This window comes from Biomphalaria glabrata, chromosome 17 (genome assembly GCF_947242115.1).
Source record: "Biomphalaria glabrata chromosome 17, xgBioGlab47.1, whole genome shotgun sequence".
NCBI lineage: Eukaryota > Metazoa > Mollusca > Gastropoda > Planorbidae > Biomphalaria > Biomphalaria glabrata.
The window spans coordinates 10756994-10770551 of NC_074727.1; the positions used below are offsets into that span (position 1 = coordinate 10756994).

General features: G+C 39.3%; 2 protein-coding genes across 2 annotated transcripts in view; one reads left to right on the forward strand and one right to left on the reverse strand.

The window, feature by feature from the left end:
- Window positions 1–13558, forward strand: part of LOC106056618 (G-protein coupled receptor GRL101-like) — a 239774-nt gene that overhangs the window by 36704 nt on the left and 189512 nt on the right. The gene's annotated exons all lie outside the window — the stretch shown is intronic.
- Window positions 672–1514, reverse strand: LOC129923741 (proline-rich protein 2-like). The gene has a single exon (XM_056016250.1). The coding sequence runs from the start codon at window positions 1512–1514 to the stop codon at window positions 672–674; it is 843 nt and encodes a 280-aa protein (XP_055872225.1).

The window sequence follows — 13558 nt, forward strand, 5'->3', positions numbered from 1 at the left end:
GTCTATAGGGCAGATGATGTAAAGGTCATTTGTTTCTGTGGGCCTACGATTAACGAGGGTGTCATATGGCGAGTATAACCACCAACCGCCTTCACGTTTCCTTAACTAATTAGAGCTGGGTGGACTCAGAGGGACCCAACTATCCCGAAATTAAAACTCCCAGTCATCACCTGGATTCGAACCCGGGATCCCCGGAAACCAAGCGCTTTACCGCTCAGCCACGGCGCCTCACTGTCTTTCAAAGTTTCGAATTCTATTCTCTCTAGGTAGTTTGATCTGTTACACGCTGTACTCTCTAATAAGCTCATTTTAAACAGACACACACACACACTCCCACACAGCTGTAGACTTCCTACCCCACACACTTTGCCAACTGTTTCAACACACTGGCTCTAGCTAGCACTAGCAGTGACAAGAGTGAAGAGTCTCCCACTGTTCAAGCTGAAATCAATTGTTGCTCCAGTGCACTACGTCCAACGCTGGCTTAATTGCCTGCAACGAATGGTGAGGTCTTTTGGTCCTGCTAGTAAAACTAACGGAGCGAACATTTGGAACTACGCCCACGTGTTGTTGTTTTTTTCAATTTCGTAGACACGCCTATTTGCCCTCATTATAGTTTGACATTGGAAATATATAGGTTAGTGTAATGATTAAAAACAAAAAAGTGTGTCTTAAAAGGAAGAGCTCATCTGGTCTGGTCTGGTCTGGTCTGGTCTGGTCCCTGGTCTGGTCTGGTCTGGTCCCTGGTCTGGTCTGGTCCCGTCTGGTCTGGTCTGGTCCCTGGTCTGGTCCCTGGTGGTCTGGTCTGGTCCCGTCTGGTCTGGTCCGGTCTGGTCTGGTCCCTGGTCTGGTCCCTGGTCGGTCTGGTCCCTGGTCTGGTCTGGTCTGGTCCGGTCTGGTCTGGTCTGGTCCTTGGTCTGGTCTGGTCCCTGGTCTGGTCTGGTCTGGTCCCTGGTCTGGTCTGGTCTGGTCTGGTCCTTGGTCTGGTCTGGTCCCTGGTCTGGTCTGGTCCCTGGTCTGGTCTGGTCTGGTCCCTGGTCTGGTCTGGTCTGGTCCCTGGTCTGGTCCCTGGTCTGGTCCCTGGTCTGGTCCCTGGTCTGGTCTGGTCCCTGGTCTGGTCCCTGGTCTGGTCTGGTCCCTGGTCTGGTCCCTGGTCTGGTCCCTGGTCTGGTCTGGTCTGGTCCCTGGTCTGGTCTGGTCTGGTCCCTGGTCTGGTCTGGTCTGGTCCCTGGTCTGGTTCCTGGTCTGGTCTGGTCCCTGGTCTGGTCTGGTCCCTGGTCTGGTCTGGTCTGGTCTGGTCCCTGGTCTGGTCTGGTCTGGTCCCTGGTCTGGTCTGGTCTGGTCCCTGGTCTGGTCCCTGGTCTGGTCCCTGGTCTGGTCTGGTCCCTGGTCCGGTCTGGTCTGGTCGGGTCCCTGGTCTGGTCTGGTCTGGTCTGGTCCCTGGTCTGGTTCCTGGTCTGGTCTGGTCCCTGGTCTGGTCTGGTCTGGTCCCTGGTCTGGTTTGGTCTGGTCATCACTTTATGCCATTGTTGTTGTTTTTTATTTATCAAATTTGATTAGCTTATTGTTGAGGATGGTGATGGCCTAAATACCAATCTAATGCTTTCAGCTATTGGCTCAGTAGGTGTCGGGCTTGAACCCTAACTCAATAAGTAGATGTAGAAATGTCTCTGCATGACTGGCCGAGACATGTGGCTGGGGCCAGCGTTCTACATGCGATGAAGCGTGACGAGTGGATGGACTTTTGACTGTTTTCGAGAAAGTACTGTTGTAAACACTCAGCGTGCGAATAGCCCGAGAATATTCTCTAGATTACTGACAATAGGCTGTTACTGTTGCTAGAAGCTTCTGTTGTGAACCTATATAAGGAAACAGTACAAACTATCTCTTTGAAATATCATTGTACATCATTTTATTGTTATTACATAGAATATTCCACAGCGCATCATGGATTCATCTGGTCAAGTCACATCTATCTATCTATCTATCTATCTATCTATCTATCTATCTATCTATCTATCTATCTATCTATCTATCTATCTATCTATCTATCTATCTATCTATCTATCTATCTATCTATCTATCTATCTATCTATCTATCTATCTATCTATCTATCTATCTATCTATCTATCTATCTATCTATCTATCTATCTATCTATCTATCTATCTATCTATCTATCTATCTATCTATATCTATATAAATATATATATATATATATATATATATATATATATATATACATCTATATATCTATACATCTATATATCTATCTATCTATCTATCTATCTATCTATCTATATATATATATATATATATATATATATGTCTGTCTTTTTTTCCTTCTGTCATTCTGTCTGTCGGATGATCCGACGGACGGACGGACGGGCAGAAAGACAAAAAAAGAAAAAGGATCGTAACACTATTTAATCCTTAACTACGGAGGACAAATACTGTAGTTTGTGTAGAGATGTTAGTCGTTTCAAGAGCCACACAGCATCCTGTCAGCGGTTTTAAGAAACAAGTAAATGATGCTCTTCTTTAAACTATAATAACCTATCATTACGGTGTCGGTAATATTTGTATTTTCTTGCTTAACAAATATTCTAACAATTTAGCCAAAAGGATGGCTCGCAAATTTAAAAAAAAAAAAATTATCCATGAAATAACTAAAAAAAAAAAAAAAACTTCAGACAAGCAGAAGTGTTTATATCTTGGCGGGAAATGCTTCCAGGCGTTCAGGTTTCTTATCACTGAAACTAGAAATTGCATTCTTTTGACATGAAGATTTTTTTTGGAGTTTTTTATCGTCGAGTAGCTTCCCTTCGCTAATGGTTTCACTATATTTACTCATGTAGTTTCGTTTCCTCCCCCCCCCCCCTTTTTAATCCTTATCCATATGTTCATGAAATACTGCCGGTAAGATTAAATCGCAAATATTTTTTTTTACAAGGTCACTCTGTCTGTCTGTCTGTCTGGGGGAAATCTTGCGAACGTTATTTCGAATCAAGTTAAGACTTTGCAATATTATTTATTGCCGATGAAAGCACGTCATTAATTAAATAGTTAACCAATTAGTTTCGTCTTTGTTGCGATATAGCTCGTTCGTAAAAAGTATGAACTTATAGGCTTCTTTAGCTGACCCTTTATGAGTTTTCGGTCATAATATGTGTGTTTAGTCTGAACTAAAAATAAGTATACATAATTTGACAGTGATTTTGTACTTAGTAAAGAATGAATAAAATGCAAAGACGAATTATTTTGTAATACAAAATCTTAATTTTTACTTATTATCCTTATCACAACGCGCAATCCGTTTCGCATAGGGCCCCGCAATCTGTAGGACCGGCTCTGATTATAGTGCGTAACTAAATAACTAAACTTAAGTGTCTAACAATATAGCGAGTTGAGAGAGATATGAACATTCCGACAGAGAGTGTCAGGTCTATCTTTAGAGACGAACAGAGAGAGAAAGACGGATAGAAAGAGACGAGTGACCTCTCTGTTGGTTCTCATTCTTTTGTTTTACAAAAAAAAGGCTATTTAGTCCTAGATTTGTCTTTTTGCAATTACACAACACACACTGAACCATAATCTTCAAATACAAAAACAGAATTTAATAAAATACTCTGAAAGACACAAAGATAAAGGCACATTCCTCGTAACATATGCTAGGACAAATTTGTACAAATACTCCTTCTTCCCTAGTGCTATTAGAGCATGGAATGGGTTGCCTGAGCTAGCCAGGAAAACCAGTGACTTGGCTGAATTTAAGTCATTGGTTAATATGCATGACTAAATGCATGACGCGTAGGACGTAATCATCTTCTTTTTTGAAATAACGTCTGTATTATATAAGATAAGATAAGATAAGAAACCTAGGAAGTAATATTTCAGACAACAAATGGACATTCTCCAATAACATAAGGATTGAAGCTAATGACGATTGCAAGAATACTACTCACACTCCCCCCCCCCCCCCTTGGCGCTTATCTGACGCACGGCAGACGCCCCCGATACGGTTAATGACGTGGCCCTGACTACCTTAGCTCTGGGTGAAGTGTGTCTTATGTCTTGTTGTTATTGTTTTTTTGGCGCTGCAGACGGTGCGGTGTCTAATGAGTTCTCGTCCTTCCGTCCTATCACTGACGTCAACGTGTGTGAGTGTGTGTGAAAGGGTGTGTGTGTGTGTGGAGATCATTGAATTCAGTGAAAGTGTGAGCAGGGTTGGTGGTTGGCGAAAAGAAAGACAAGGTGAAGGAGGGTATGGTAGATCTGTGCCGAAAGCGAACACACCTTGATAGGTAAAACTGAAGCTCTTATGTCTCGCCGCTAGTGCGGTGGTGAACTCACAGGAGGTCAGAAGCAAGGATAAGGGTCTACTTGTTGCATTCAAGTGACGAAAGTAAAAAAAAACAAAAGGTTTGAGATCTAGATCTAATTTGTGCTTCCTTTCATTTTAGAGTTTTGTTGCTGACTTAAAAATAACGTTAGCAAATAAAGAGTAGATGTAAATATTCATATAGACTTTTACCATACTAATACATAACAATGTTATAATTTACAGATTATGAATTTCAATTTATTAGGATATGCTTGTCTAGTGTCAAATAATTGTTATTTTTAAGATGGAGATACATTCAAGAATATGATAACTTATCTTTATGATTCTAAAAGACCCCTGTTACTAAAACACAGTCACAGAGAAATAGTCGTAAAGGAAAAACTCTCCAGATACCGACACTAGCAGACATGATTGCCACCTTGATGAGGAGGAAGTAGTGTTCTAAATCTCAAAGAAGAAAATAAAAAATTGGCATATGAAAGGGGAAAAAAAGGAACATTAGAGATGTTTGTATGCCTATGTATGTGTGTGTCTATATATATCTATATCTATCTATCTATTCTCTCTCTCTCTCTCTCTCTCTCTCTCTCTCTATATATATATATATATATATATATATATATATATATATATAACATCAGTCAAAGCAAGACTAAGGTACTTGTCCAAAACACAAACACTGCACCTCAAGTAAGCATTAATGGCCAACCACTAGAAATTGTTGATCACTTTTGTTACCTTGGCTCCATCATATCCAACAACACTCTACTGGATAAAGACATAAACAACAGGATAGCCAAGGCAATGGCCACCATGTCACGGTTGCAGAATAGAGTCTGGGACAACATATTGCTGACTAGCAGTACTAAAGCGCTAGTCTACCGGACCTGTGTGTTGAGCACCTAGGTGTACGGAAGTGAAACATGGTCAACCTACTCATGGCAGGAAAAAAAGCTGAATGTCTTCCACCTCCGATGACTAAGGCGGATCTTTAAAATTAGGTGGCAAGATAAGATAACCAATTAGGAGGTGCTACATAGAGCAGGGTGCCAGGACATTCGCTCTGCTATCAGCAGCAGACGCCTTGGCTGGCTTGGCCACGATCGTAGAATGCCAGTAGGTCGACTTCCACAAGACATTCTGTATGGTGATCTAATAGAAGGCAGGAGAGCCACTGGTCGCCCACTTTTACGATATACGGATGTATGCAAACGCGACATGAGGCTCTTCAAAATCGACACTAGCAGCTGGGAAGAGGTGGCACTGGATAGATCCACATGGAGAGAGAGCATAAAGGAAGGATCACAGATTGCAGATGTCATACACAACAGAAGCAGAAAGAAGGGTGAAAAATGCAACGGCGCCTGGTGATTATATATGCCCAACCTGCGATCGCAGCTGTGTATCAAGGATTGGCCTCTTTAGTCACACAAGAAGTTGCAAAGGGAAAAGATCGTCTCTCGAGACATAAAATGCCACAGATATATATAATATAATATACATATATATGTATGTGTGTGTGTTAAATCAAACAACTATACGCTAAAAAAGATACTACAAATAACTGGTTTAATGTATCAAAAGGCAACAAACAAGTACAAGGGAAACCAAAACTAAGCCATGGAGACAAAGTAAACAAAATGTGACTAAGAGTGTTAGTACACCGTTCTATTCAGTTATCTATTGTTGACATTTTCACTGCTATACATTCTTAGTACTTTACATTTGAAAAAAAAATATATTTTGTGCTCTTATATAAAACTAATTGGTTTATTCCCTGTATGCTTTTTAAATTCTAACAGACCACAAAAAGTTCCTGATAATACAGGGGCGTAGCTAGGAATTTTATATCGTTTGGGGGCCCGGGGGGTTTGGTCTCTTTGAGGGCCCCTGCATTTTGCGTAGTATTTAATTTTTTTATGTAAAAAACACTCATTGGGAGGCCATTCTCAAGTGGGGGCCCAGGGGGATATTCAAATTCTCCCCTTTCTCCCCCCACCCTAGCTACGCCATTGTGATGATATAGGATGTAGGTTCTTTGTCTTGGGTTCTTGAAATGAAAAATTGTAACAAAAATATAAAGCTAGTGAGGAGAATTGAATTAACTCCAAATTTTTTGGAAAGTAATTCTGTTTGGAAAAGTTGATTTAAATTAAATTATGGCTTTTATATTTTAGTTGAGTTGAGGCAAATTTTTTTATAAAATGACATTATACTCATCCTCTGAAACGTATGCTGTAGTCTACGCCACGGTCGTACTGGAAATGTTGGAATATATTTGTTTAAAATTATTTTTCTTCATAAGAATTTGTTTTATATAATTTCTTTTTGTATTATTATTAATATAAAATAATGCTGGGCTTTAAAAAGACATTGATTATGCAAAAATACCAAAGCTCAAGCATTTCGTTTCGTGTTAGATGTAAGTAAGCCCAAGTGGAATATATTAAAGTAGAGATCCAATGCTGCATATAGAATAGAAAACATAGGACAACCAAATAACCCATAAACTATCAACAAAGTTTGACAAAGTTTGTGGGGCAATAAAACTTGCTAAGTTTGTTTTCTTTGCTTTGAACAGTGTTAGATTTTTGAACAACTGAATATAAAAATGAAACGAATAAAATGTAGAAAATTCTTTTGTCTAAAACAAAAATGCTTATATACGGGAAAGAGCTCCGCAAGTACATCTGTATCTGTTGTTTTCTTTATTCGATATCAAACAAAATAGTTCATTATCTTATATAATACAGACGTTACTTCAAAAAAGAAGATGATTACATCCTACGCGTCATGCATTCAGTCATGCATATTAACCAATGACTTAAATTCTGCCAAGTCACTGGTTTTCCTGGCTAGCTTAGGCAACCCATTCCATGCTCTAATAGCACTACGGAAGAAAGAGTATTTGTACAAATTTGTCCTAGCATATGAGCTGAGATTTTTATTTTTATTTTTGTGTCTTTCTGAGTATTTTATTAAATTTTGTTTTTGTATTTGAAGATTATGGTTCAGTGTTTTATGTATAATTTCTACTTTACTGTTTTGTCTTCTCTCCTGATGGCTTTCTAAATTTAGTGATTTGACTAAAGGTGTTACTCTAGTCAAATGTGAATATTCGTTTGTTATGAAACTCACTGCTCTATTTTGTGTCTGTTCCAGTTTCTTAATGTTTTCTTGGGTTGGGGGGGGGGGGGTTAATTACCAATAATCAATTACATAATTGGCTAATTTTTTAATTGATTCATATATTGTCTACCCTGATAAATAACTGCTAAAGTTAATGCACAATAAAATAAACTAAAAAGATATCTAAATAAGTAAATAAATAAATATATATATATATATATATATATATATATATATGTATATATATGTATGTATGTTTGTATGTATGTATGTGTGTGTATATATATGTGTGTGTGTGTGTGTGTATTTTTGCCTTGAATTAAAACCTTTAGAAAAGAATGGTACTCTTTTTTGTTAAATTATATCAACTTATTATATAACGGAAAATCTTACTTATACCGGCAAAGTTTAAAATCTCATTAAATAACATACATTCATAATTTCAAATTTAGATCTAGTGACCAAAGAATAGAAACGAAATCGTTGGAATTTTAAGAAAAATTTGACCAGTGTAACTATTTTATAGTGTAAAATACATGCTTGCCTAACCATACCGATGTGCTATTTTCTTGTCTGACCACTAAAAATACAAACTAACACTATTGTATAACCGTTAAACTCGCAAGGGAAAAAAACAGGGTGATCTTGTCATTGTGGACTGCACTCAGTAGACCATATAGGCCTACACGTGTACGTCTATCTGGTCAGGTTGTTAAAATCAGTCGGACACCCCGTCTATATACTTTCTGGGCAGGGAGGGTGTGTAACTATTTTAGTGAAAAGATATATCTATGAATATGCTTGACTAGCCATATTAGTGTGTTATTTTCTTGTCTGACCACTCCACACTAAGCAAACACTATTGCATAACGGGTAATGAAAAAAATGCTGGGTAGTTTTGGTAGTATCATCGACTACACACGTACAGTACACTAGGCCTACATGTGTATGTCTAGCTGACCAGATTGTTAAAATCAGTTGGACACAGTCTATTTACTTTATGGTCAGAGAGGGTGTGGATTGAGTGTTGTTTTTTTCTAGAGTTGGCTACCCTAATGCTTTTAGATCTATATAGGCCTAGCTGTCGATTTAGACCTAGATCTCAATAATAAATCTTAAGACTATAAAAAGGGTGTACTTGATGTTCCTGCAGTTAAAAAATATTGTTTGCCGCAAATCAATTGATCAAAACCACTAAATATTGACCTAACTCAGTAATCAGGTTCCCACAATAAACAGAAATTAAACACCTCCACGTGGCTCACAAATAAATTCGAAACAACCCCATTCATAATATTGCAGTGGAGCTTTTGGCAAAAAATCGTTTAACATTTGATAATGCTACTTTCAGTTGCAAATATTGACTCCCATAACTTCTACCAGCATCTTACTTTACCCTCATCAAACGCAGACTCTGACTGAGCTAGTTGTTAACTGCATCGTTTTTTTTTTTTGATAATCAAAGTTATTGATATCATGTGACCAGAAAACAGGGATGTGCATTTCAACCCTGACCACATGTTGAAAAGTTGTACAAATTTTAATTAAACTTTTTAGTTAGTAACTAAAAAAAAATAATTAAACTACGATTTTTAATAAACTTTTTTTTCTAATTAAACAATGGCTCAATTAAATTTTTTTTAGTTAAACTAAAAGTTTTTAACTTTTTAGTTAACTTTTGCCCATCATTAACCCTACTGACTTGTAACATAAATTTACGCTTACCAGGACCACGTAATCGGAGGCACTGGACACATTACTAATTGATCCAGTATCCAAACCGAGGTGTCCCGGATTCCAATCCTGGTGAAGACTGGGATCCTTAATTTCGGGATCCCCAGCCGTAATAGGCATCTTATATGACACCCTCGTTAGCCTTGGGCCACAGATACGACATTTACATAATTTGCCTCATAGATCGCAAGGTCTGAAACCTAGCCCCATAGGATCACATAATCTCTAGCAGAACACATTTCAATTCCTCCATCTTGAAATTTGTTTTATTTTTAGATCATGAAAAGGCCGGTTTTACGATAGTGCAAGACTGCGAGGCTGCCTCCGGCCTCACCATTGCACATTTCAGAAATTTAAAATGTTTAACAGAATATGCATTACAATAGTAGAAAATAAAGGGGATAGGGTTAAACTTGAAATTAACTTTATTTCTGTCATCAGAAATAGGACAGATTCATTAATAACATTTATATTGAATCTATAAGAACACATAGGGGGCTGCACACAAACTCTGCCCAATGCCTTCACTTACTGCATTAAGGTTACTGCCCTTCAGCATCACCCTAGAACCCCAGACTCTGGGCTAACATTATTTAATGTGTACTTAACATTCTCCCTTTTAAAATGTATACTATCCTAGAAGAATTTTAAAAGATGGATTTACCTTTACCTTTACCTATCCCTTAGTCTGTTGGACCGTTGGGGCACCAGGCAAGATTTGTCGACCGTCTTTCTCCATTCCTCCCTTTTTTTTTGCCTTGTTCAGAACCTCTCTCAATGGCAGGCCTGTCCATTCTTTAATGTTGTCCTCCCATCGCTTTTTCTGTCTGCCTCTTCTTCTTTTCCCTGGCACTGTTCCCTGAAGAAAGGTCTTTGCGAGCCCCGTAGATCTCTTAATGTGGCCAAAGGTTTTAAGCTTTCGTTTTTTCACAATAGTAAGCAGGTCGTCATGAGCTCCGATCGCTACAGTAACCCTGTCTCTGATTTCTTGGTTTGTGATGCGGTCTTTGAATGTGATGCCTAGGATCCTTCTGTAGCATCTCAATTCCATTGCTAGGATCCTCCTCTCAAGCTCTGCATTCAACGTCCACGACTCACAAGCATATAAAAATGTGGCCATGACCAGAGAGCGCATCAGTCTAATTTTGGTGCCGAGGGCTAAGCCCTTATCTATCCATATTATTTTAAGTTTTGAAAGGGCTGCTGTGGACTGTGCTATTCGGGCCAATAATTCGGGTTTCGTTCCCTCATCTGAGACAATAGCTCCGAGGTATTTGAAGCTGTTAACACTAGTTAGCTTTTCCCCTCCAATACTGATGCCTCTTTTAAAGCCCTGATGGCTATTGGTCATAATTTGAGTTTTTTCGGCATTTATTTGCATGCCATATGCTGCGGAAGTCTTGTCAATGCGCATCACCAGGTCAGCTAGTTCTTCTTCTGTCCCTGCTAGGCCGTCAATGTCATCTGCGAAGCGCAAGTTAGTAATTCTTCTTCCTCCAATGCTAACAGTACCTTCATAGCCCTCGAGGGCATCTTCCATTATCCTTTCAAGGAAGATATTGAAGAGTGTTGGTGACAGTAGGCAGCCTTGTCTTACTCCAACTGTGGTTTTGAACCAGTCCCCAATATTATTGTTGAAGTACACCGCACTGGTGGCCTCCTTGTAGAGGTTCTGGATAACTTTGATTATGTTTTTATTAATGTTGTACTTTTACATTGTCGCCCAGAGTGCTCCGTGCCATACTCGATCGAAAGCTTTCTTGAAATCAATAAAGACATGGAAAAGATTCTCTTGGTGTTGGAGATATTTCTCACAGAGTATTCTGAGGTTTAGGATTTGCTCTGTTGTGCTGCGACCTTGTCTAAAACCTGCTTGTTCTTCTGATATGATGTTGTCTGCTATCGGTTTTAGCCGGTTTAATATGATTTTTAACAGTACTTTGCTGGGATGACTTATGAGGCTGATGGTGCGATAGTTTTGACAGAGTTGTAAGTTGCCTTTCTTTGGAAGGGTTATTATGAGTGATTGGGTCCAGGGTTTGGGCCAATCTCCTGATTGCCAGATCTTGTTGCAAATCATATAGAGTGCGTTTATCATAGTTTCTCCTCCCGCCTGAAGAAGTTCGCCAGGAATGTTGTCAACTCCGGCCGATTTTCCCTTTTTCAGGGCTTTTACTGCTGCTGCTACTTCCGAGCGAAGAATCGGATAGTCGTCAATGTTGGAAACTGTCGGGACATTTAGTATCTCTGGATCTCCTGAGATTTCAAAGTTATACAACTCTGAACAGTATTCCGTCCATCTTTTCAACACATCTTTGTCCTCGGTTAAGCATTTGTTGTTTTTGTCTTGGTTCTTCCATGCTTTGAAGTAGTGAGGTCCTTTACTAATTGGTACGCTTTTTTGCTGTTGTTTCTATTAAGTCCCTGTTAAATTTCTTGACACTTATTCTCTATCCACTTTTTCTTCGCTTCTTTCATTCCCTTTCTAATCCGTTTGTTGACGCTTTTGTATTCTTGGACATATTTTGGGTCGGACAGCTTTTTCCCTTTAAGCTCCCGTCGCTTATCACAGAGTTGGAGTATATCCTCTGTTACCCAGGGTTTTTTGGGCGGGCGGAGCTTCCCTAATATTTCCAGGGCTGTATCTGTGACTGCTGTGTTTAGCATATTGACTTGCGTATCGATATCCTGGTCATTGGAGTCCAAGATGTTGAGGGCTGCAAAGCGTCCTCCTACTTGTGCCTCGAATATGGCAGCTACTTGGGGGTCTTTCAGCTTGTCCAGGTCAAATTGTATCCTGGTAGGTCCTTGTTTTGTTACCTTTTTTAGGTGTACTTTAAGGGTCGTCATAACAAGGTCATGGTCGCTTCCAATGTCAGCTCCAGGAAAACTTCTTGTTTTAGTTGTATGGATGCTTGTCTTAAAACGCTGTTGCACCATGATATAGTCGATCTGGTTGTGGTGCTCTCCGTTCGGACTGTGCCATGTGGTTATACGCGATTTTTTGTGGCATCCTAGTGTGTTAGCCAGTAAGAGATTGTTGTATTTCGCAAATTTTAACAGTCTTCGACCTCGTTCATTGGTTGAGAGGTTACTGTATTTTCCACAAGTGCCTTTCCAGGTTTGATAGGAGTCACTTCCTACTTTGGCATTCCAGTCTCCTTGTACAACAAGGATGTCCTTTTTCGGGACTTTATTGACCACTTCCTGTAATTGATCATAAAACTCTTCTACTCTGAATCTGAATCAAATGAAAGTAATTTTGCTCTGTTCGACCTCTTGCTAATGTTATTTATTTTGAGCAAATCAGATATTTCATTTCTATAATGAATTTTTGAAAATAATTTCATGCGAACAAAAAAAAAAAAGAAAGATCTATGCGTATTCTGCAATCTATTGTGATCTAGCTAGCCCTAAAACAGATGCATACACATGCACGAACTGTGGCAAAATCTGCCGCTCCAGAACTGGCTTGATGAGTCACACCAGATTCTGCCCCGTCTGCAGACAAAACCAAAACCAGTGATTCATTTGGGAGCATCCATTGTCTTCCGAGACAGAATGGGCCATTAGTGTTTTAAGGCCCAACTGGACATAAAGTGATCATTTAAATTTCACGCTTGATTAGGCTGCTTTAGATTCTCGAACTTCGTTTTCACGCCTCTAGACCAAGCGTTCTGGGATACGAGCCAGCGGTAATAAAATTTTTTAATCTGCTTGGATCCCTCCCAGACCGGAAAGTCTGTTCAGACAGGCCGATGCAGGCAAGCTACTTGGGACTTGAGTTCCAAAAGTCTTCGAGAATTCCAAAGAAGAAGATCTCTCTCTCTCTCTGCCTCCGTTGGTTTAAAGAACCAATGTCTTATGACAGAAGCTGAAACTAAAAGACGAAAGTTGATGATAAGGCCAGATTATTGATGAACATGATTTCAGTTATATAAAAGACAGAATATATACAACATATCAACTATCGAGATGTGTCTGAATATTTTTATGTGATTGGGAGGGGGGGGGGGGCACTGAAAATCAACATGCGAACTGCTTCTAAGGAGATAAGAAGAATGCATGTTTTAATGCTGATTGAAAATAAATATTTTGCTCCTTCTTTCTCTTTCTGATTGCTCTCTCTCTCTTTCTCTCTCTCTCTCTCTCTCAAGCTCTTTCTTTCTCTTTTCTCTGTCAATCATTCTCTACTTCCTCCTAGTCATTTACATAATCCATCTGGCCAGCCTGCTCTTATTGATGCCCACAATCCCATAGTGCACTCCCGGTGTGACATGTCCTTTTGTTCGGGCATGCACCAGACCTACCTCTGCATCTATGATCTGTTCTCATCTTAAGAAAAAAAAAA

Coding starts and splice junctions, on each gene's coding strand:
- LOC129923741 (XM_056016250.1), bottom strand. CDS start 1,514: ATGACCAGACCAAACCAGACCAGGGACCAGACCAGACCAGACCAGGGA.